The 23,340-nt window shown below is 55.3% G+C and overlaps 1 protein-coding gene across 1 annotated transcript; it reads right to left on the bottom strand.

The window, feature by feature from the left end:
- Positions 20,112-22,405, bottom strand: BHLHE23 (basic helix-loop-helix family member e23). The gene has a single exon (XM_005701397.3). It carries the CDS (start codon positions 22,202-22,204, stop codon positions 21,536-21,538), a length of 669 nt encoding a protein of 222 aa, XP_005701454.2. The 5' UTR covers positions 22,205-22,405; the 3' UTR covers positions 20,112-21,535.

Genomic DNA, 23,340 nt, shown 5'->3' with positions numbered 1-23,340 from the left:
GAGGAGCCGGGGTGGGGGCACTGGGCCTGCTGTGAGCAGCTGGGCCTTCTCCTCCCATCACTGCTGTTCCTGGTCCTGAGTGTCCTCTAGGATCTAGGTACAGCCCCACCCCTTCCCAAGGCCAATACTGGGCCCTGGAATGGGCTCCTTGGATTCCAGGTGAAAGCGTTTGCTGGTGGGCAGGCAAGTGCCGTTAGCAGAGACAGGGCGGGTAGGCAGGCCTGGCCCTGGTCATGTGTTATCTGGTGCAGGCAGGCCCAGACATGGCTTCACCCCTGGGTGGCCTTGGCAGGATCCCAAAGCCAACACTGACCCTGAGTGCAGTGGTGCGGAGAAGGGGGCAGGCAGGGAGCGGGCAGGCTTCTGCAGGGTCACTAGACCCTGGACACCAAACCTGCTGTGCCTTCACTCCCGAGAGGAGGGGTTCTGGCTGCCCGGGGCCATGAGTGTGCATTTGTGCGCAGGGTGTGTGTGGGGGGGGGGGGGATGGGGCTCGCGCGCCTGTGTGTGCCCCACGTCTATGCCTGCACCGCCCGTAGCCAGGACGTGCGTTGGGAGGACCAGGCTGTTGTTGCCCCGAAGCCGGCCGACAGAGGGCGCCGGCCGACAGAGGGGCGGCGCGGGGGGGCGGCGACAGAGGGGCGCCGGCCGACAGAGGGCGCCGGCCGACAGAGGGCGCCGGCCGACAGAGGGCGCCGGCCGACAGAGGGCGCCGGCCGACAGAGGGCGCCGGCCGACAGAGGGCGCCGGCCGACAGAGGGCGCCGGCCGACAGAGGGCGCCGGCCGACAGAGGGCGCCGGCCGACAGAGGGCGCCGGCCGACAGAGGGCGCCGGCCGACAGGGCTTTGTCCCAGCCCCCCAGAAGCCGACCTGGCTCCTCCCTGGGACGTCAGATTGGGAGCTGAGGGATCCAGTTGGCCACCAGTGCACCGGCGCTCAGACCCCTCGGCTCCGTAGGAAGGGATATGTTGGAATGATGTTCCAGGAGTGAGGATGCACAAGACTGGAGCCCGAGGCAGGAGGGGGACCCAGGAGTGGCCCGGCCTAGGAGTGCACACGTGGGGCAACTTCCGGGCGCGGGGCCCTCTCTCACCACCTCTCCCCCAGTCTGGGTCCCTCCCACTGGCCGCCAGGCCTCCTGCAAACACGGGGTTTCTGTGTCCACTTCTAATAAGAAGATGACATGCCAGCAGGACTTCATGGTTGGAGGCCCCGAGGTCCGTTCCCCCCACCCTCTCCTCTCCCCAGGTGTTCTCAGGGGCGGGACTATCCCCCCCGCCGCCCCCCCCCCTCCCCGCCCTCATTCGGGACTGCGGAAGTCTGGCCTCGGGTGGGGCTGGAGTCCTTCCAGTGCTCAGGATGTTGAAGGGCTCAGGGCCGGTTGGAGTCCCCCCAGGTCCTGTCCTAGGCCCCAAAAGCCCCACACAGGCCTCACTAGGCGCCCCACCCCTACACCCCTCTGCCCCCACCCCCACCCCTACCCCCAAGGGTAGGGTGTCCCTTCAGTAAGTGACTCGTTTTTGTCTTTAAAACAGGATCTTTAATGGCCACTTAATATCTGTAATTAGCATGCTAATTAGACCCACCCCTCTGGGCTCCCCACCCCCATTCCTTGGCTTTGTCCTTCAGCCCTAGGACGACAAGGCCCTGCGGGTCCCCACTTGCCCCTAGGGACTCCTTGCTCACCTTTCCCTGGGTGAGAGGTGCCGGGGCCACACTGGCCAGTTGGGCCACCCCCAACTCTGGGGACCAGGGCCGAGTTCTTTCCCATGTACAGTGGAGCCACTACCCACCTCTGCAGCAGGGGAAGCTGAGCTGCACGTAGAAACACACTTTTAGGGAATCTGCTTTATCATGTTTAATTGAAGGCCGTTGAGGCCGTGGCATGAATATTCAGCAAGGTGGCAGGAGCCTCTTCAGACTGTAGGACTGCAGGACGCACCCAGCACGGGGCCTGTCAAAGGGGGAGCGAGGTGGGGAAGCTATTAATTGAAATAGCTTCATTAATTAGTAATTAACAGCAGAGAAATGACTGTGTCACACGTCGTATTTCAGTGGATGCCCTTCATGTGTTATGGGGCCTTTAATTAAAGGATGTGCATTTTAATTATAGGCAAGCTTGGCCCTTTGACCTTTGGAAGACAAAAGAGGCTCCGAATTTTCAAAGAAACTGGCCGGGAGGCTGGTGCAGGCCTCAGGGGACCGGCGTCCTCCGGCTTCAGGACCCTCTTCCAGCCCCTCTGAGGCCGAGGGCCCTGGCTGCTCCTCCCTGAGCCCAGAGGCGGTGGCCATGTGAGGTCACAGGTCAGGGCAGGAGGGGTCCCGGGCAGGAGGGCCCAGAGAGTGATGCCCGCGCAGCCCTGCGGGCCAGTGCCTTGCGAGTGGGGGCTCAACGCAGTGCCCTGAGACCTTGGGGCAGGACGGAAGACCCCCAGGCCAGTTGGCTGAACCCTCCTCCCCTTCCTGGGCTCCGAGTCTCTCTTCTGTTCTGATGGGTGTGGACACATTTTGTGAACAGAACAAGGCACACTCACAGGGCACAGCCCAGCTCTCCCAGGAGGTCTGGAGGTGGCAGTGACCTGGGGCTGCAGGACCAAGCTCTCAGACCCGGAACTGGGACAGCAGACCTCTTGCAGGCCTGGAGGCTGGAAGTCTAGGGTTGAGGTTCCAGCAGAGGTCCCTCTCTTGTGCATGTGGATGGCTACCCCCCTACCCCACCCTGTGTCCTCATGGGCTTGTCCCTCCGTGTATGTCTTTGTCCTAATCTCTTATCAGGACAAGCAGATTGGATCAGGGCCACCCCAGGGACCTCTGTTTAAAGTTATCTCCACCCTGGAAAGGCCTTATTTCCAAACACAGTCACGTTCTGAGATCCTGGGGGTTCAGGACGTCAACATATGAATTTTGGGGACCTTGTTCAGCTCATATCAGTGTGGCTGCCCCACTTCCACCTGTCCTGAGCCCAGAGCCATAGGAACCAGGAGAAGCTGCCCTGGAGACCAAGTGGGTGCTGTGGGCTGCTCAGACCCCATTATGGATGGGGTGGGGTTGCTGGCGGCTCACAGCTGAGTCTCCTTCCTGGGGTTGACCCCTCTCCAGCATGGAGGGACAGAGGCCCTGCCCTTGGCCTCAGCTGGGACAACCCTAAGGGATATAGGTTCCAGAGCTCCCATGGGGTGGTGGAGGCTTTGGCTGTAGCAGCAAAGCACCCCAGTTCCTCCCCTGCTCCCTGCCTCCTCACCCACCCCCAACCACTGATGCTGAGACCACCCCCATGACCTCCTGCTGCAAATCTCCACTTCGGGCTCATCTGCAGGGGCCCCTGGGCTCAGGGGGCTCCCAGAACCCTCCCCACTCGGGAAGGACATACAGCTCCTGCGTCTGAGACTCTATCCATTAGACTAGTAGGAGATGCCACACGGTTGAACTGCCCTCCAGGCCCCAGGGCATGGCGATCAGTAAGTGACAGCCCAGCCAGGTCCTGTTCCCAGAGGAGGTGGGGACCAGCCCCCTGCAGCCCGGCCCTCATTTGCCTGAGGGACAGTGGAGCTGGGTTCAGGCAGCACTTTTTCTCTCTTTGGCTAAGGACAAGCTTGGCCAGGTTGGAGCTCGGGGGTGGGAGACACTCGCGCTGCTGCAGCACCTCAGAGTCCAGAGTCCTAAGGACCCTCAGCACCATTGTTTCCTGGAGTTCTCCTCACAGGCTGGTGAGACTTCAGGAGGTTTCTCTGTCTTCTCCCCCTCCAGTATTTTTGCCCCAAGCGGATGATTTGAACACAGACAGGTCCAAGGAGCCAGGTGATGAAGGTCCCAGAGCTACACCCCCTCCCAACTATCTCCCTACTGCTGGGCTTTGCCTATTCATCAGTCATCTGTCCCTGGGACCACTCATGTTTTTATCATTTCTATTTCCATGCTTCCCTTTCTGAAGTGAAAATCACCAAGGTTAATTCTTTCTTTCTTTTTGGCTACACTATGCAGCATGTAGGATCTTAGTTCCCCAACCAGGGACTGAACCCACACCCCCTGCAGTGGAAGTGCAGAGTCTTAACCACTGGGCCACCAGGGAATTCCCAGTGTTAATTCTTTTTTTTTTTAATATTTATTTTAATTTATTTGTTTGGCTTTTCCAAGTCTTAGTTGCAGCATATGGTATCTTTGAACTTTGTTGCAGCACGCAAACTCTTAGTTGCAGCCTGTGGGATCTAGTTCCCTGACCAGGGATCGAACCTCGGTCCCATGCATTGGGAGCGAGGTGTCTTAGCCACTGGGCCACCAGGGAAGTCCTAGGGTTAATCCTTTTACGTGAAAAACATACACAGCTTGGCTACTTGATTTATGTCAAAATTGACCAGTTATAAAGTCCAGTCTCTGGGGCCTATATCCACCTATGCTCTTGTCCTGGGCATCCACCCTCTGTGATTCAGAAGCAGCAGGATGTGGTCTCAGCCTTCTGGCAGGAGACCCTCAGGGCTGTCCCAGCCCTGCTGTAACTCCTGGATTAACCCCTGCCCCGGGTCCTGCCTGCTGCTTGGACCCCATCCTGGGCCTGGGCCAGTGGGTTCCCATCATGGACTTGTCTCCAGAGTTGGCCTAATGGGAAGCTCTGGGCAAATGGGAGTGGGGGCCTGTCAGCTGCGTCCTTGTAGGTGGAGGGCCAGCTTGTCTGCTGTTAGCACGGGGTGGGCAGAATGCCTGGGCAGCCCTGGTGAGTGCCTTTCCTCCCACACTCTGTTCTGTCAGAGTGGCCACTCTGGGGCCTCGCCTGCCTGTTTACGCACTCGTGTCTTTGTTGAGTTAGAGACAGTCCTGTCTCTGGCTCACCAGCAAGATTCAAAGGGGTTTGAAGAATAAATGTTTTCCTAAGTTTTAGCTGACATTCAATTTTAATGACTTTTTAAACAAAGTAACTGTTAAACGTGTGTGTTTTATGGCCTCCTGATGTCTGACAGGTGTTTTTGCCCATGTGGGAAGCAGATGCTGACTGCGCCTCCCTAATAGCTCATAAATAACCAGCCCTGGGCGTCCTCCTTTGTATGTGGCTCTGCCAATGGCCAATTTGTTCTTCAGAAGTGGCCACGCTGGCCTGTCAATCAGCTCTTGCCGTAGGCACTTTTTGGTGATTAGAAGCCCCTTGGAGAGTGAGAACTCCAAATTAGTTTTAAATAAAAAATAAGAATATTCATGCTGTTGAACATCTAAAGGTAAGAAAAACAACAGAATCCCAACCGGCCGGCTTGGGTCCCCATGTTGCTGGAGGAGGGGGCTGCAGGCCCAGACCCACCAGGGACCGGGTGCAGGACAGAAGCAGGGGATCACTGGGGGATGGATGTGACCAGAGTCAGCCTGAGACACAGGCCAGTGAAGCATGGGATCTGCAGACTGTTTCCCGTCCACTCTGGGCCTTTGTGGGACATAAAAGCTCACCCAAGGACGGGGATGGGGAGCTGGTCTCCTTGAGAAGAGGACAAGTTCCCCTTGGAAGAAACAACAAGGACACAGGGTTTCGAATGAGGCTGCATGGGCCTGCCAGCTTCTGTGTGCTGCCCGCTCTCCCCTCCCTCTCCCTCCCCATCCCTGGCCTCTGCTGCCTCTCCCCCGCCAGGATGAGCAGGTCCAGTGCCTGCTTCTACGTCATGTCTGCTGTCCTCCTCTCTGGGAGTCAGGGTGACAGCCTTGTGAACTCTTTCTGGGGTCCTTGCTGGGCTCCAGCCCCTAGGCCCTGTCCAAGGTGCTGACCAGGCTCAGAGAAAGGCTTGGTCCCAGGCACATGAGCTGCCCTGGACTCACCTTCTTCCTACAGTGGTGTCCACTGCTGTGGGGACCCTCTCACCATTGGTCCTTTACTCCTCACCTATGCTCAGCGGGGACCTTAGCCCTGCCCTCCCAACCTCTTTTTCCTCCACCAAGTTCATCCTTCCCTCATCTCTTAGGGCCCCACTGCTGCCCTGGGGCCTCTGCACCTGCTTTTCCTCTGCCTGGCTTGCCCACCCCATTCTCCCAAGCTCAGTCCAAGGTCACCTCCTCCAGGAAGTCTTCCTTCATCTCAGGCTAACTTATCTGATTACTGTCCATGCCAGTTCTCAATGGTGGGTTCTGCCAGGGTTCGCCTGTTCGTGCTCACAATTTGTCTTCAGCAGACAGCTGTGCCTAGCACATGGAGACACTTGATCATTAACGACTTTTGATTAGTCAGTTAATTGGTCAGTGTTAGGTAGTTACAATCGATACCAACATCGTCTCATCGTGGTGACAGTCTTTTTCAAATTTACCACTTTCATTGGTTTTAATGTTGTACAGTCAACACCTCTATCAAGTTTCAGAACCTTTTCACCACCCCAAAAGGATATTTTGTACCCATTAGTAGTCACCGCAACCCTCTCTTACCCCAGCTCCTAATACCAATAATCTACTTCTGTCTTCCTGGATTTGCCTCTTTTGGGCATTTTGTACAAGTGGAATCACACACTGTGGGGTCTCCTGTGTCTGGCTTTTCTCACTGATGGTAATATCCTCTGGGTTCATCAAGGTGTCACATGTAGCTGAGTAATAGCCCATGTCTAGATGAGCCCCTTCTGTTGGTTACTCCTCAGCTGGTGGGCATTTGGTTGATTCTGGTTGAGGCCTCTTTTCAGTACTCAGCAGCAAGAGGAGCATGTTGAGGGGCTGCAGAGACACAGGTGTCCAAAGTCCCGTGTCCCTGTTCTCAACTGTGACTGTTCTGGGAGCCTATGACCCACCCTCGGCCATCAGCCACTCCTGATTTCAAGAGGGACAAAGTGGTCCATTCCCAAATGAAGTGAATTCTAACCTCTCAACCAGGGAGGACTGTGCCAGCCAGGACAGTGCCTGCTATCGCTGCTGCCCAGGCCTGTGCCTAGTGGCCCTGCAGTTCTCTGCTGAAGCGGCTGGCGTCCACATATGCCTGGCAGCTCAAGTCCCCTGTGGAACCCCTGAAATATAAAAATCTTAAATATTTTAGCAAATAAAAAAATTTTAAACTGTGCGGCCAGATGTCCAAGTTGACAAAGTGCTTAAGGCGTTTGACTGATAAAAAGCCAGAGCCCACAGTAAGTGGGATTTAGAACAAGCCCCGAGGCAAGTGTGTGATACTAGAAACGTCCCGGCCCTCAACGCAGTGCTCAGGCTTGGGCACAGGGGTTTGAAGGCAAGCGTCCATCTGTCGCACCGTGCGTCCCAACCCTCAACAAAGGCACATCGATCTCAGCGTGGCCGCGGCTCTGCTCTGCAGCAGGCCCAGGCAGGACGTGTCACAGAGGAAGGGCCATCAATATTCATGGTCGGCAGGCACCTCTCCTCTCTTCCCTCTCTCCACTGTGTCAGCTCTCTGCTTGGGCTGTAAACAGCAACTCTGCCTTCAGAGTCTGCAGAAGTACCTGAGACACAGGGGCCCGGGAAGCCACGGTCCTCACCTGGGAGATGAAGATCACCCTAGGCCCCTGTGAGGGCAGAGGGCAGAGCCTTCCCCAGACTGAGAGGAAGAGAGGGACCCAGGGAGGCCACAGTTCTTGCCTGGGCAGAGAGGGGGGTCAGCCCAGGACCCTGTGAAGGCAGACCCCTTCCCAGATTAAGATGAGAGAGGGAGAAAGGGGAGCCCCGAGGGGAGGGGTCCAGGGAGGGATGGGAGCCCCGAGAGGAGTGTAGACAGCTGAGAACTATGGAAACAGCAGAAAGCCTGAACTCGGTTGGCTGTTTTTTTAAATCCAGGGGTTGATTTCCAGCACTGCTCTCCAAGTGTAGCATAGGTAGCTCAGGAAGAACTAACCATGGGGTCTGGGATGGTGGGGACTGTTGGCCTTGTCAATGGAGGGAGAGGGAAAAGAGCTGGGTCTTCTAGGTGTAGATGGTCTGGTCTCATTTGCACCCCTGAGTTGCTGGTTCTCACTGTGCTGATGACGGTGGTTTTGGCCCGGAGCTCCCACCACCTGAGCCCAGTTGGGCCCCCTGTAGGGCCTGGTCCAGGCCTCTTGGGGGAGGGCCTCTGGTTCCAATCTGCCCTCCTTGGCATCTGAGAAGCCCTATACCTACGTGGCCTCCCCATGGCTGTATGGAGTCAGTCAGCACAGTTAACTCTAGGGTCTGGCAACCAAGAATGAGTCCCAGGAGCTGATCCATGTGGGAGAGTTAAGGGTCTTATCCTGGAGAACAGCATGATTTTCGGGAGAGTCACACACAAGCTGGGACTCCACTTGACCCTTTACACAATGTCAGGGGACCCAGGAGAGTCTTTTGTACGAGGACACTGCCCACCTGGTTGTCTGCTAGTCCCGTGGGCAGCCGGGATGCACCTCCCAGCCCGGCAGTCTTAACCCATTCTACAAACCAGGACACTGAGGCTTCAGGTGGCCGGTGGCTGATTCAGGCCTTGGGTCCTGCCTGGTCAGGGGCGGCCCATCTGTTGCTCACAGCCTGCCCCTGTCCAGCCAGACCAGAGCATCTGCAGTGGGAAATGTCCTGTGGGCTGTTTTTCCTAGGACAGCTAACACCTTGGGGTCCCTAGAGGGTCCAGTAGGCATGCCCAGCTCGTGACTGTGTCAGGGTCCACGTGACCCTCCCACAACTCTGTGACGTGGCTCCCAGTGAAGCAGAGGCTGTGGGTCCATCTAGGCAGCTCTGTGCTCTTTCTGACGACTCCTGGGCTGACCTGCAAAGAGGACGGTGGTGCTGTGAGCACCCCGAGGGCTGTGTGCACACAGTTGGCCAGGGGCCCTGGAGCAGCCACCATGGCCCTTCCCTGCCCTCCTGAACCTCTGGGAGAATAAAGCCATGGAGGAGCTCTGGACAGCTCACGAAGGAGAGGTAGTACCGTGAAGGGTGGTGGGGTCCTTGTACCCTCCAGGGTGGGCTTGGGCTGAACAGTAGAAATTGCTCTTACGCAGTCCGGGGGACAGAGGTCCTAAGTCAGGTGCAGGCAGGGCCACAGCCTCCGGAGACTCCAGGGAGCGTCACCCTTGCCTGTGCCCACTCTGGCAGGAGCTGTCTCTCTGTGGCTCTTGTCATCGAGCTCCCTCTGCCTTCTCTCATGTGGACACACGTAAGAGCCCACTCAGATGAGTCAGGTAGCTGCCTCTTCTCAGGATCCTTAATCATGCCTATTCCTGTGTCAACCAAAATTTCTGAAATGGAGACCTGATTGAAATGCTAGTGCTTACTTGGGGTTTATTAAGACTGCAGCCTGGGAGAAACAGATTCAAGAAGCACCTGAATTGTGTGCTGTCAGACCTCAGCATGAGGGGAGCTCATAAATGCAAAACCTGCAAGGTTACTGTCAGTTACGCAGAGAGGGGGACACAACCAAGCCAGACCCGTCACTATGCCTGTAAATGGGCAGTATCTGATGGAAGTACATGTGTGTGCATGCATGTATACACATGTGAGCATATGTGCAAATGCAAACATGTGTCTGGATACAGGTATGCAAATATGAACATGTGTCTGGATATGTGTGTGCATGTGTGCAAATGTGAACATGTGTCTGAATACATATATGCACACTTGTGTGTGAGTGAGTGTGCACAAATCTACCTGTGTGTGTAGTGTCTCAGGCACAGCCTGGGTTGGGGCAGGCTTCTTTGCACTCCTCCTCCCCCAGCAGGGCTGGCTTTGCAGCAGGCAGCCTGACCTGAGTGGTGTGCCAGGAACCCAGCACTGTAATTCTGTAATTTCCATCCTGTAATTCTTAATCATTTTGGAGCCAGGGCCCTGTAGTTTCATTTTGCACTGGGACTGCTATTCTGTAGCTCATCTGGCCCCCAGGAAACTGATGGAGTCTTAGGAGACAGGGCTGCCAGGGGGTCTGCAGCCACGTGAGTGACCTGGTCAGTGGGTTTCGGGGAGGCTCAGGGCCTAGAGTGCGGGGGCCAAGGACAGTGGCCAGAGCAGCAAATACCAACACAGGACACCTGCTGCAATCTGCATTCAGATGATCAGGAAACCTGTCTTCAGTATTAAGTACGAACCGTGCAGTTACTTCAGGCAGAGGCTTACTAAAATGACTTCCTGCTCTTTACCTGGGAAGACAGCTGTGTGTCTGGCCAGGAGAACGTGGACTCTGCTGGTCTCCAGGAGTCATCTGTCAGTGGGCACCCCCTAGTCCCGGCTCCTAGGCAGCTTTGCTTCTGTGTGGGGTGGGCAGGCGGGAGCAGCAACAGAGGAGTCTCGGGAGAGTTGCAGGGACAGTGACACCCTGGAATTTTGGCTGCATTTAATATGTGTAATGGGGAGGAAGTGGGCCAAGGCCTGAGATTAGCACCCATCACAGATCCAGGGCAGCAGCCGTCCATCTGGACGCACTCAGGTGGGTCCAGTCCACAGCTCAGCCCACAGGCCTCACCCACCGATGTCTGTTGGTCTTCATCTAATGAGTGATTCCGGATTAAAATGGGGCCAGCAACAGGGCACTGATTTATATTAAATCTCCATAAAATGAAAATTGCAGAGACCTACTCAGGGTCATTCGTTATGCAAGGAAATTTAATCACAGTCCCATCTGAACATCTCCGTGCCACCCGATGGATAATGGAGCTGCCACGTGGGGATTAGGAACGCCTCCTGTTTGCTAGGACAGCTTCCCCTGATGTCTGTGCCTTGGGCCCCCATAGCCATCCCCCAGGACAAGGCAGGGTGTGTTGGGGCACTCAGGTCACCCCGGCAGCAGTGATTCACACCGACCACAGCCCATGACACTCACTTTGCTCACTAGAAGCTTCTCCATATTTTTCTCTATCAAAAAAGTACAACAGGAGGAAAAACTGAGACAAAATTCTAGCAAAAAACCCTGGGCCACATTCCCACTTTGTGGAGACAGTGGTTGTGAGACATGGCCTCTCACCTTCCCCCATTGGTTCATCTCCCCACTATCACATCATCACACCTCCCAGGCAGGGGCCTGCCCACTATGCAAGCTTTTCCTGTCCCTCAGGAGAGTCCGAGGCTTCTGGCTGCTCTTCTGTGGTTCCCAGGAAGGGGCCGGGTGTCTCCAGGTTAACGCTAACTGACAAGCAGCTTAGCAAGAGCCCTGGGCACTGGACTCATGGAAAAGTGATATCATGAGGCACCTGCCTGCCTGGCCCTCCTGGGGCCCCCTCCCTGACCACTGCTGTCAGCCCCGTTTACTCAGACACTCTGGCCCGGCCCCTCACAAGGACATGTGTGGACCCCGGGAAGCTCAGGGGCTGGACGTGACCACTCTCCCTCACCTTTCCTGGGCCTGGACCACCTCACTGACCCCGCCTTGTTGGGGAAGCCATGCTCAGGTGTCCCTGGAGAGGGTGTGTCTTTGGAAGGAAGAGTAAATGCAGGAGACAGAGGACTCCAGAGGGTGATCGGCACGGACGGAGCTGTGGATCCTGGACCTCCTTTATGGGATGCCCCAGATGGCCGGCAGGGTCATTTTCAGAAACAGCCCCATAAAGACCAAAGTGGGGTGCTTGCATCCCCCCAGAGCCTCTTCCACAACACGGTGGCTCATGCAGGGTGGTTTCTGCAACAATCAGGGTGGCCCCTGACTTTCAGAGACCAGTGCCCATGGTAGAGCAGTAGAAGACACCACCACCCAGCCCCCAATCTCCAGCACCATTGAGATCATCACCTACATAGCAGATGGTAACCTCTGCAAGCTTCAGACCCCCTGGGCCGAGTGACAGAGGCCAGGCCCCAAACCCCACACCCTACGAATCCATTTAGGAGACATTCCTGAGAAAGTCACTGTAGGGCCAGACCTCAGGCCCATGGTTTCAGATCAGGCGAGCACAAGAGGGCTTTTGGGGTGATGGCTAGAGTGTGTATCTTGCTCTGCTCTATCTCAGGCTGTATGCATTTACCCACATTCAATGAACTGCCTCTAAGGGGTGCATTTTACTGGGTGCAAATTGCCCCTCAATAAACTACCGCACAATTGCACTCATCTCACATGCTAGTAAAGTAATGCTCAAAATTCTCCAAGCCAGGCTTCAGCAATACGTGAACCGTGAACTTCCCGATGTTCAAGCTGGTTTTAGAAAAGGCAGAAGAACCAGAGATCAAATTGCCAACATCCACTGGATCATGGAAAAAGCAAGAGAGTTCCAGAAAAACATCTATTTCTGCTTTATTGACTATGCCAAAGCCTTTGACTGTGTGGATCACAATAAACTGTGGAAAATTCTGAAAGAGATGGGAATACCAGACCACCTGACCTGCCTCTTGAGAAATCTGTATGTAGGTCAGGAAACAACAGTTAGAACTGGACATGGAACAACAGACTGGTTCCAAATAGGAAAAGGAGTACATCAAGGCTGTATATTGTCACCCTGCTTATTTAACTTATATGCAGAGTACATTATGAGAAATGCTGGACTGGAAGAAAAACAAGCTGCAATCAAGATTGCCGGGAGAAATATCAATAACCTCAGATATGCAGATGACACCACCCTTATGGCAGAAAGTGAAGAGGAACTAAAAAGCCTCTTGGTGAAGGTGAAAGTGGAGAGTGAAAAAGTTGGCCTAAAGCTCAACATTTAGAAAACAAAGATCATGGCATCTGGTCCCATCACTTCATGGGAAATAGATGGAGAAACAGTGTCAGACTTTATTTTTTGGGGCTCCAAAATCATTGCAGATGGTGACTGCAGCCATAAAATTAAAAGACACTTACTCCTTGGAAGAAAAGTTATGACCAACCTAGATAGTATATTCAAAAGCAGAGGCATTGCTTTGCCGACAAAGGTCTGTCTAGTCAAGGCTCTGGTTTTTCCTGTGGTCATGTATGGATATGAGAGTTGGACTGTGAAGAAGGCTGAGCACTGAAGAATTGATGCTTTTGAACTGTGGTGTTGGAGAAGACTCCTTGGACTGCAAGGAGATCCAACCAGTCCATTCTGAAGGAGATCAGACCTGGGATTTCTTTGGAAGGAATGATGCTAAAGCTGAAACTCCAGTACTTTGGCCACCTCATGCGAAGAGTTGACTCATTGGAAAAGACTCTGATGCTGGGAGAGATTGGGGGCAGGAGGAGAAGGGGACGACAGAGGATGAGATGGCTGGATGGCATCACCGACTGGATGGACATGAGTCTGAGTGAACTCTGGGAGTTGGTGATGGACAGGGAGGCCTGGCGTGCTGCAATTCATGGGGTCGCAGAGTCAGACACGACTGAGTGACTGAAATGAAGCCTGACTTGAAAAAATCGAATTGTAGGTGTTAACAAAGCTCTCTGGAAATAGACTGGCAGGGAGGCAGTGGTTGCACGACCTTGTGAATGTTCTTGGTGCCAACAAATCATACACTCAAAAAGGGATTAAACAGTGTTTTATGTAAGTATGTTTCACTACAATAAAAAGATACAGTAAAGGACTTCACTGGTGGTCTAGAGGTTAAGAATCCGCGTGCCAGTGCAGGGGACCTGAGTTCCATCCCTGGTCCAGGAAGACTCCACACATCTCAGGGTAACAAAGACTGCTCCCCCAAGTACTGAGCCCAAGAACTCTGGAGCCCGTACTCCCCAAGGAAAAGCAGTCCCCATTCCTGGCAGCTAGAGAAAGCCCTCTGGCAGCAACAAAGACCCAGTGCAGCAAAAAAAAAAAAAAAAAAAAAAAAGGTACAGGAAGAAGTAACCCCTTGTAGAATGAAGGGACCACCCCTCGGGAGCAGTGGTGCCCAGGTGCTCTCTCATCTTTTCCTGTAGGCTCTGCAGGGGGCCTAAGGGGGAAGGAGTAGGATCTTCAGCAAAGCATCACCGAGTCTGTGATCCCAGACACTGGCTGTGACCTCCCCTGGCCGGGAGCACAGTTGGCACTGATGAAGCCTTGATGGGGTGGGAGCGGGGGAAGCTGCTTCTCAGGACCCTCACTCAGTCCTCCTGAGGCACAGGGTCCCTGGACGGAGTGGAAAACGGGTGCTAGGCTCTACATCCTGGCCTGGGTGCTGGGCTGATGCTCACTGGGCCTCAATCGTGTCTGTTCATTTGTGGTTATTTTGGAAACACTGTTCCTTCCCAGACTGTGGGCGGAGGAGCAGTTGAAAGCCAAGGGCCTTGTTTCAAAAACGTCTTTAGGAGGTCTGCGGCTGTAATGAGCCAGTTTAATGAAGTCAGTATCCTTGAAAGTTCATCCACATCCCTCATCCGTCAGCATGGCCACTTCCCAGCAAGACATTAATTAGCGGCGGCTTTCCCTGCAGTGCAGAGAGAGGTGAGAAGGACAGGTGTGGGGACCCATGGCCCTTCAAAAGCACTGTTTAACCAGCATGTTAAACAGAAAACAAGAGCAAACCTGCCGACAACGTGCTGATTAGTAGGTGTTGACCCCTGCCCAACGTTCCTGCAGCTCCAGCAGCGGCCAAGGCCTCCTCCTTCTCGGCCGGCTCCCCTCTGCCTCTGTTGAAATCGGGCTGGGCTACAGGTTAAGTGGGGAGGGTCGGGTGCTGGGGCCGGCCAGGCTGGGGGACTCAGGACATGACTGCAGCTCAGGGAACACTGCCCTCATTCCTGTCTCTGCAGAGCCCCTCAGACAGTGGCCACATTCGGCCATCCAGGCTCCCTCACAGTGAAGATGTCCCCTGAGGCCCAATGGAAACCTGCCCTCTCGGGTCCTGCCCACTAACCTACAGAGTTGTCTCACCCACCATCCACAACAGCTCCCTGCCACCCCTGAAGGGCACCTTGTGGCCTTGGCAGAGAGGAAACTGTCTACAGCGTGACTCGCCTGTACATGCACTCATGGACGTGAGCACGCTCACCTGAACGTGAGTTTGGGTGATGCTTGGGCAGACAACATGGTTGCCCCAGGCTGTGTCCACCTGGCTCCAGGCTGGGCTGAAAGGGGATGGTAAGCTGTTCTCCTGGATCAGGTGTTCCCTTTCCAGATGAGCCAGGCCTTCCAAAAGCAGAGGCAATCAGCACTGCACTGGCAGTGAGCAGGGTCATGAGACCCTAAACCTGCAATATTTGAAGGAATGTGTTTGTTAGGGGAGGAGGGCTTGCCAAAGGGAAGGGAAGGTTATAGTCGCCTCTCCCCAGAAGTAGCTGCAGCAGAGAGGACAAGGAGAGACACAATGAGAGATAAAGGGAGGAGATGAGCCAGGCTGTGTGTGCAGGGGGCCTGGGGGCAGCTTCTGTTCCCCGGAAGCAGCCCTGGGACATTTGAGGATGGCGCTTTCATCCCATCTGGCAGCCCCAGGTCCCTGAGGTGGTGGTGGCAGGGCGGGGCGGGAGGGGGGGGGCGGTGGAGCTCACGGAAAGCTCTAGAACATCACTGCTGACCCTGAACCCAGAAGGGCTCAGGGTGGATGAAGAGTAGTGTTTTTACATCCAGGAAGCAGGTTACAGACTTCACATTAATTTTGGAAACCCAGACTCCTGCATGTATAATAAACACCTTCTCATGAGTCTGTGATGCCTCAGAGGAAGCCCTGCCATCGTAGACCCTCAGTGGTTTGAGGGTGGCTGAGGGCCAGACAGCTGTGCTGCTCAGGGAGGTGCTGGAAGGACAAAGGGTCTTAATGCTCAGAGTCTTGAGATCCAGCTCCTCCCAGCCACAATCTGGGCACCGTGGGCCAGAAAGCAACTTACAGACAGCGGGGTTTCTGTGCCCCTGTTACCAAGCCCCTGGATGTGTCCACTCCTGAGTAGTGAGCTAGCCCCTATCAAGCTTTCGGTCAGCATCCAGGCTGCTTTACACAAACCATCCTGGAACCTGGAGTGACTTTGGCAGGGGGGACCTGGCTTCCCGCCTGCTCGGTGATGACTCAGGGCCGCGTCACGTGAGCCTGTCTCTGGACCCCTGGCAGGTGCAGGCTGGGCCCAACCCAGACCTGTCACCTCACATGCACGAGGCACTGAGGCCGGCCGCTCATTCCCAAGGATCTTGTAACTTGGGTGCCATCTGCGGTCAAAGGCAGGGACGCAGGCTGGTGCCCCAAGCCAGCGGCTGCGGAGTGACAAAGGCGACAAAACGCATCCTGGCAGATGCCTCGAGGCCATCCAAGAGCTTCGTGGGTCCCTATGGTGTCTTGGGACTGGAAGCCAGGTTCCCAGGCTGGCCTTAGCCTCATTAGGGCAGCAAGAGCTGTCCACATGGAACTGGGGAGATTGCGCTGCCGTCAGGCTGAATCAGGGCCCCCAGGAGAGCAACTGACTGTGGACTCATCACTTTAGACAAAATGGAGCTTGGAGGCGAAGCCAGGCCACTGGGAATGCTGGGTTGCTTCCAACATGCAGGCAAGCCGCTCCCGCAAGGACCTCCCTCACTCCCATCCCCGGCGGCAGCACAGCACCAAGCAGGGCTGTCACCCCATAGGCCTTGTGGGTCGTGGGGGGCAAGGCCACATGGGTCTCTGTGATGCATTCAGGGAGCTGTTCCCCCAAGGAAGTGCGGACCCAGACACGGGGGCCACAGAGCATCTTCCCTTTGTGTCCCTACCGGGCACCAGCCGGGAGTCCTACAGAGCCGAGACAGCGAAATGTCCTCATTTACAAACTCGATCCCCTCATGTTAACCTCCAGGACAACTCTGGCCGCCTTCCCACTCAGAACCACACTGAAAAAACAGCTTTTATACCGTGATGTGAACGCATATGCCTCAGGCACTTTGGGCTGGGAAGAAAATGGCACAAGTCACTTTTTAAAATGGGGTAAACACCAGATCAAAGGTTACTTTGCTAGTTATTTCAGCTGTCCTGCATTATGGTAACGTGGGTTTTGCTCCTTTGGGGTTAAATGTACAAATGTGTATTAACTCTCTGATTTTATGAACAGACTTGGGGAGTTGGAACATCGAGTTACAAGCCCAAAGAGGCAATTGAGGGAGAAATTATTTAATCCATTATAAATCCCTCTATCCCATCCCTTCAAATGGGATGCCCAAAGGGATTAAAGACTAAAAACATATCCCAGGCAAATTCACATGATAAAATTGCTGTAATCACTCTCTGCTGGATTAAGCAGGGCCCGGAGCTTCTGCGGAGCAGGATCCGTGTAGGCGCCGAGGGAGAAGCAGGCTGGCTGGGCCACGCGGAGTGATGGTTGGTGTATTTCCCCATCAATTCAGGAAAATATGTATCTGTCTCACAAAGAGGCAGAACTTTTTTAATGCTCCCAAACTGCAAAGAGACAGACAGGCGTATTTGGCAGAGCAAGCATCTGCACTGGGACACTCCTCAGCTTACTCGGAAGGGAAAACGAGGCTCCGGGAGGTTTCCATGATCTCTGCAGAAGTGAAAAGGAAACCTCATCTTTGGGATGAAGTCAGCAAAACGAAACAATGGAAGCCACATGTGTGGTACTTGGGGGTCCATCCCTGAGCTCATGGGGGCTGGATGGCTTCTGTGTGGTTCACGCTCCTGGTCTCTGGGGGCAGAGCCTGGTGTAGGTAGAGTTCTGCCCCCGGAGTCTGGGTGCCCTTACCTGTTACTGGAAACTGAGATGCTATTTTAGGTACATGAATTTCCTACCAAGAAAAGAGTGATCTTTGGGCATAAAGTGTGTTGGATACCATCAGAACCGAAAGTGCTGGAGCCACGACCGTCATGTCAGTCAGTAAATGAAAATGAGGTGCAGGACTGTGATCAAGTAATTTGCCTCTTCTGACCCTGGCCAGAGTCCCCATGGAGCCACTGGGCTTGAGAAGCCTGCCCCACGCTGCCAGGAGCTGGGCTTCTCCGGCTCGTAACCTCAGTGCGAAGGAGTCTTGGTCCGAGAGTGACTCACGCAAGCAGCCAGTGCGGTCAAGCCCTTCATCTGTGGGGTCAGTAGGGGAAGAGGCTCTGCTGAATCAAGACAACCCCTTGGCCAGAGCGGGGAGGACCCCAGGGTCACTCCACTGGCTCCCCAGGTGTCAGTGTGGATGGAAGGCTGATGTACAGCAGAAACGAACGCAACATTGTAAAGCAATTATTTTCCAATTAATAATAAAAATTTTAAAAATGCACTTTGAATGCTTTGCACTTTTATCATCTTGAGCTGCTATCTCCACCGGACGTGGCCACTGGGCACTTGAAATGGGCTGTTCCGAACTGCGTGGGCTCTGAATGCAAGACACACTGGATTTCGAAGACTCAGTACAAAAAAGAAAAAAATGTAAAATATTTCCCTGTTGCTAAGTCGCTTCAGTCGTGTCCGACTCTGTGCGACCCCATAGATGGCAGCCCACCAGGCTCCCCCATCCCTGGGATCCTCCAGGCAAGACCACTGGAGTGAGCTGCCATTTCCTTCTCCAATGCATGAAAGTGAAAAGTGAAGGTGAAGTCGCTCAGTCGTGTCCGACTCCTAGCTACCCCATGGACTGCAGCCCACCAGGCTCCATCCATGGGATTTGCCAGGCAAGAGCACTGAAGTGGGTTGCCATTGCCTTCTCCAAAATATTTCCCTAGTAATTTATATTTTCCTAATAATTAAAAAATACTGATTACATGTTAAAATGATAATAGTTGGGCTATGTTGGAATAAATAAGTCATTAAAGCTAATTTCATTTACTTCTATTTTCTTAATATAGCCACCAGAAAATATAAGATTCTACACATGGCCAGCACTATCTGTGCTGGGCAGCCCCAGTTTTAAAAGGCTTGCCTTAATATCCTGCTCCTCCAAGAATCAACCCTGAATATTCACTAGAAGGACTGATGCTGATGCTGAAGTTCCAATACTTTGGCCACCTGATGTGAAGAGTCGACTCACTGGAAAAGACTGGTTTCCTATTTATGTTGGGAAAGATTGAGGGTAAGAGGAGAAGGGGGTGGCAAAGGCTAGATGACATCATTGACTCAACTGACATACGTTTGAGCAAATTCCAGGAGATAGTGAAGGACAGGGAAGCCTGGCATGCTGCAGTCCATGGGGTCTCAAAGAGTTGGACATGACTGAGTGACTGAAAAACTTTTGAAAATAAGCTGTGTCAAACTTGAGCTACAAAATGCTCTTTCCCACTGAATTCCTCCTCTGCCTCCACCCCCGCCTGCCCCCTTGTTCAAGAGGGAGCTCTGGGTTAGGCGCTGGGTGATGAGTTTTCTCAAGTTCATCCACAGCAACTCATGCCACCCCTGCAGGAAAATGAGCCTTAGGGGAAGACACCAGAACCCCCATCAGAAGCTCCCAGAGTTTTGGGCTCACAAACAGGCACCTCTGGCTGGTTATATTGGGGGCGCACAGGCCATGGAGGGGTCAGACTCTTCCTGTTAGGAATGTTCTTCCTATGTCTAGGTCGTCTTAGAATGAGGAGGTCTGTCGTGTAAACTTGGGAGAAGCCAAACAAGCATTCATTTTAATATTTCAGATTGCATGATTAGCGGCTGCTGTTGAGAAACCCACCTAATTTCACTTTAAAAAACTCCTTCACTCAACCCCAGGGAACAGCATGGCTACCATTTTGGGAGGACACGGATAAACAGGTTTGCAGCTTTTAAAAATATTTAAATTTAACTTTTGCTTAAATGAAGTTATTGGAAGAATTTACTTTAATGGTTCTTTTTAAAATTTGTTATTTTTCACCCAGAGGGGCAGAGAAATTTTTCTTCACCTTTTTCTCATTGTGTGGGTGTGTTAGTTCCTCAGTTGTGTCTGACTCTTTGTGATCCCATGGCCTGTAGCCTGCCAGGCTCTTCCGTCCATGGAATTCTCCCAGCAAGAATACTGGAATGGGTTGCCATTTCCTACTCCAAGGGATCTTCCCAACCCAGGGATTGAACCTGGGTGTCGTGCATCGGCAGGTGAATTCTTCACCATCTGAGCCACCAGGGAAGCTCTTTCTCTTATTATTTGGTGTATTTGCTGAATGGCTGCTTACAGATCAGTTGTCTGTGTCTTAGAGACTTAGACTGATTTAGAAGCATGTGGCCCAAACTGACACAACTCTCAGAACACTGAAATTATGAGTTCTGTCACAAATGAACACTATTCAATTTGATATTAAAATTTCATCATATTATTTTTAAAAATTAGTTGAAATCAAATACTTTATTCTGAACATAAATGATGTGCTAAACATGTCTGACTTTAGAATAAGCAGCTCTGTTTCAGATTATAAGTAATTTATAAAGTTGATTCAGAGTCACTTTGAAATGACCCTAGAAGTTAATGACACTCGGTATGCAGTTATCTAAAAGGCATATGAAACACTTTCCAACACTCAGCTTTTAGAATGTGCAAAACTGATAAACTAGTCTGTTACTGGGGCGGGGGGGAGACAATAAGAAATAAATGTGGAAATTAGCAAAAACCAGTATTAAACATATGTCTTTATGAATAAGACTTAATCACACACTTCATTTTGCAAATACAAAAGGGCCTTTTGAAACGTATTAATTAAAGTTAACCGCTGTAGACAGGCCGCTTTGTAGGGCCGCAGTCCTCTCCCTATTAGCATAGCATTAACGACAGCCGCGGAAATTGGGTTAATATAGCCGGGTATTGTGGCAGAGCCGCTCCAGCGCAAACCGGCGAGCTCAGCTCGGTCCCTCTGGGAGGCCCAGGCTGTGCGCGGCGCGTGGACCCCGGCTGGTGGCGGAGTTCTGAGTTGAGAACTGCCTTTAAAAGAAATCCCATCACCGTGCTCATCGGCCAGGGCGTGGCCCCAGCAGCGTGTACTCACCGGGGCCGGGTCACCTCTCCCAGAATTGTGCGGGGTCGGTGGAGAGGGGCCTTGGCCTGTCACCAGGGCTAAACTAGGCCCTCCCCTGACACCCCAGGAGCCCTCCTCCATGCAGCCGCCTTTAAGCAGAGGGCGCATCTCAGTCTCCATAAAGCTTCACCAGGGCCGCGCCAGGGCGGTGGTGGCTGGAGAGTCCAGGGGCTGCTTAGGGACAATGGGAAGCAGCCGGCGTCAACGTCGGCTCACCCAGAGGTCAGCATCTCCAGGCAGGCTAGAAAAGAAACGTAACAAACGGGAGAGGCGAAAAGCTACCAATCGGGGTATTCTTGCGTCCGCGGTCTAGCTTCCTTGCAACCACAGTTGCGGGACCGGGTTGGGGCTCATCCCGCAGTTCCGCTCCTGCGGCACCGGGAGGGGGTCATGGAGCCGGCGGAGGCGGAACACTCCCACCCAGAGCGCGGCCTTGTGGTTGGCAAGACGGCGGACGCAGGCCAAATACGCGCCCCGAGAGGGCCGGGGCCCGGGCTACCCTCCTTCCCTGCGCTCTGCGAGCCCCTAGGTGGCTCTGGGGAGGATCACCCGCGCGGGGATGGCGCCAACCCCTGTTCCCACTGCAACCCCGGGTTTCTTTTTGAGGCTGACCGGTGGCGCCCAGACAAACACGGTTGGTCAGCCCCGTCCTGTCCAGGATCGATGGCTGGCGACGTCCGGAGAGTGCCCAGGGGCGCTGCAGGCTCTAGGACCTGGATTCCAGCACCCCGTTGTCCGGTTCAGTCCCACTCCCGACTGGGCTTTGCTCTTCTGTTCCGCCGGCCCAACTGCTCAGCGCATAAGGGCTGGAAGCGAGGTGCGGCCGTCTTCTCCCCGTGAGCGCAGTCCAGTGGGGGAGGGTGGCAGTCATGGGGGAAAGGTAAAATGAAGGACGCGTGCAGAAGGAGGGACGGCCCAGGGCCCTTAGGGCTTCTCGTTACAGTGTTTGCAAAGCGCCGAGGGCGTCCCGGAGAAGGCGGCGCACTTGTCTGGACAGGGCAGCGCGGCGCTGGCAGAGAAGGGGTACACTGCAGCCTGGCCGAAGGGCGCCAAGGGCGCGGCGGCCACCGGCGCGGCCAAGCCCTGGCCGTGGTTGAGGTAGGCCACGAGGCGCCGCATCTCGTCCAGGGCCTGCGCCTGCATGAGGATGTAATTCTTGGCGAGCAGCAGCGTGGCGATCTTGGAGAGCTTGCGCACCGACGGGCTGTGCGCGTAGGGGATCACCGCGCGCAGACCGTCCAGGGCGTCGTTCAGGTCGTGCATCCGCCGGCGCTCCCGGGCGTTGATGCTCAGCCGCAGCGACCGCTGCTCCCGGGGCCGCCGCCGTCCGTCCGCCGCGCTCCCCGGCCCGCGCCGCCGCCTCCGCCGCTCGAAGGCGTCGTCCTCGTCCCCGCTCTGCTCGCCGCTGCTCTCGGCTGCCGCGGCCGGGGCTCGGGGCGCGGACGCCGCGGGGAGGTCACCTCCCGTGCCCGGCATGCCGTAACAGCGGGCAGCCTCGGGCCCCCGGGCCGGCCCGTAGGCGAGGCCCGCCGCCGCGTAGCCGTGGCTCAGCTCCAGGTACGCGTCCCCCGACAGCGACTTGAGCTCTGCCATGGCCGCGCCTCTGGGCCCGAGGGCCCGCCGGGCGGGCAGGTGCTCCTACGGCCCAGGCCGTGCCGCCCCAGGGTCCGCGCTCGCGCTGGCCGCTGGCGCCGCCTCGGTCCCGTTCCCGGCTCGCGCGTCCGTCCGGCAGTCAGTCAGTCCCCGAGCCTCCCAGGGCCTCGGCCCCGCCTCCTGGTCGCCTCCCCTCCTCCTTCTCCCCTCCCCCTCCTATTCCGTCTCTTTCTCTCCTACTGCCCCCCACCCCACCCCCACCTCTCGCCGCCGCGCGCTGGGCTGGGCTGGGGAGCGCTTTACCTCCCACTCGCGCCGCCACTCCCCCTTTAAGGTGCGGAGGCGCCCGCTGGGACTTCGTAGCCGTCCAATCAGAGGGGACCTGGTGACCGCCTCTTTCCGGAGCCCGGCAGCTTAGGCGGCGCAGACCGACGGCCAAGGGTGGGGGAGCCGCCGGGATGAGGGAGCCGGGGGTCTGGTTGGAGACAGTGGTGGACACGGTGGGGCCTAGGAGCGCTGTTCCCGCTTCTCCGCGCTGCCTCCTGCCGCCCCCGGGGGTGCAGCCGCTGTACGCTCCTGTCCCTCGTGGGCACCCGTCTCAGTCCGACTCCTTCTCTTCTTCTGTGCCATTTGCAGGACCTACGTCCGGCGTCGCGCAGGCAGGGATCAGAGCAGGGAGCGCGCAGAACACCACGGAGATCGACCAGCCGACTCCGCATCAGGTGCCGGGCGTACGCCTGGGGCGCTCCTCCCGGGTGGGCGTCCTAGTAGCACCACACAGCCAGGTAACCCGAAGGGCAAACTGGGCGCTCCCAGCGCCCCTTCCAGGGCCTGCTGGCTCTCCAGGACTTCGGTGCTGGGTGGGAGTGTTGGAGGAGACAGGCGCAAACACGTGGATCATCTGTCGTGGGAACATCAGAGACCGGCTCTCTGGGCCCCCGGATGAGGGGAGGGAACCTGGGGCTGATGTTTAGGAGAGAAGGTCTGACCTACCTGCGTGTCCGGCTGCGAATGAAGGACCAGGAGGGTCTGGGGGAGGCCTTTTCCAAGGAGCCCCTGCACTGCCTCCTGGGCCAAAGTCTGGAGAGCGAGTGGGGGACGCCCCGCAGCTGGGGTGGGGAAGCACCCTGAGGGGC

The sequence above is a fragment of the Capra hircus genome, chromosome 13 (genome assembly GCF_001704415.2).
Source record: "Capra hircus breed San Clemente chromosome 13, ASM170441v1, whole genome shotgun sequence".
Lineage (NCBI taxonomy): Eukaryota > Metazoa > Chordata > Mammalia > Artiodactyla > Bovidae > Capra > Capra hircus.
Note: the sequence above shows the minus strand (reverse complement) of the source record. Positions and strands in the feature narration are given on the sequence as shown.

Excerpts from the sequence above, each read along its gene's own strand:
- BHLHE23 (XM_005701397.3), bottom strand. The coding sequence starts at position 22,204 with ATGGCAGAGCTCAAGTCGCTGTCGGGGGACGCGTACCTGGAGCTGAGC.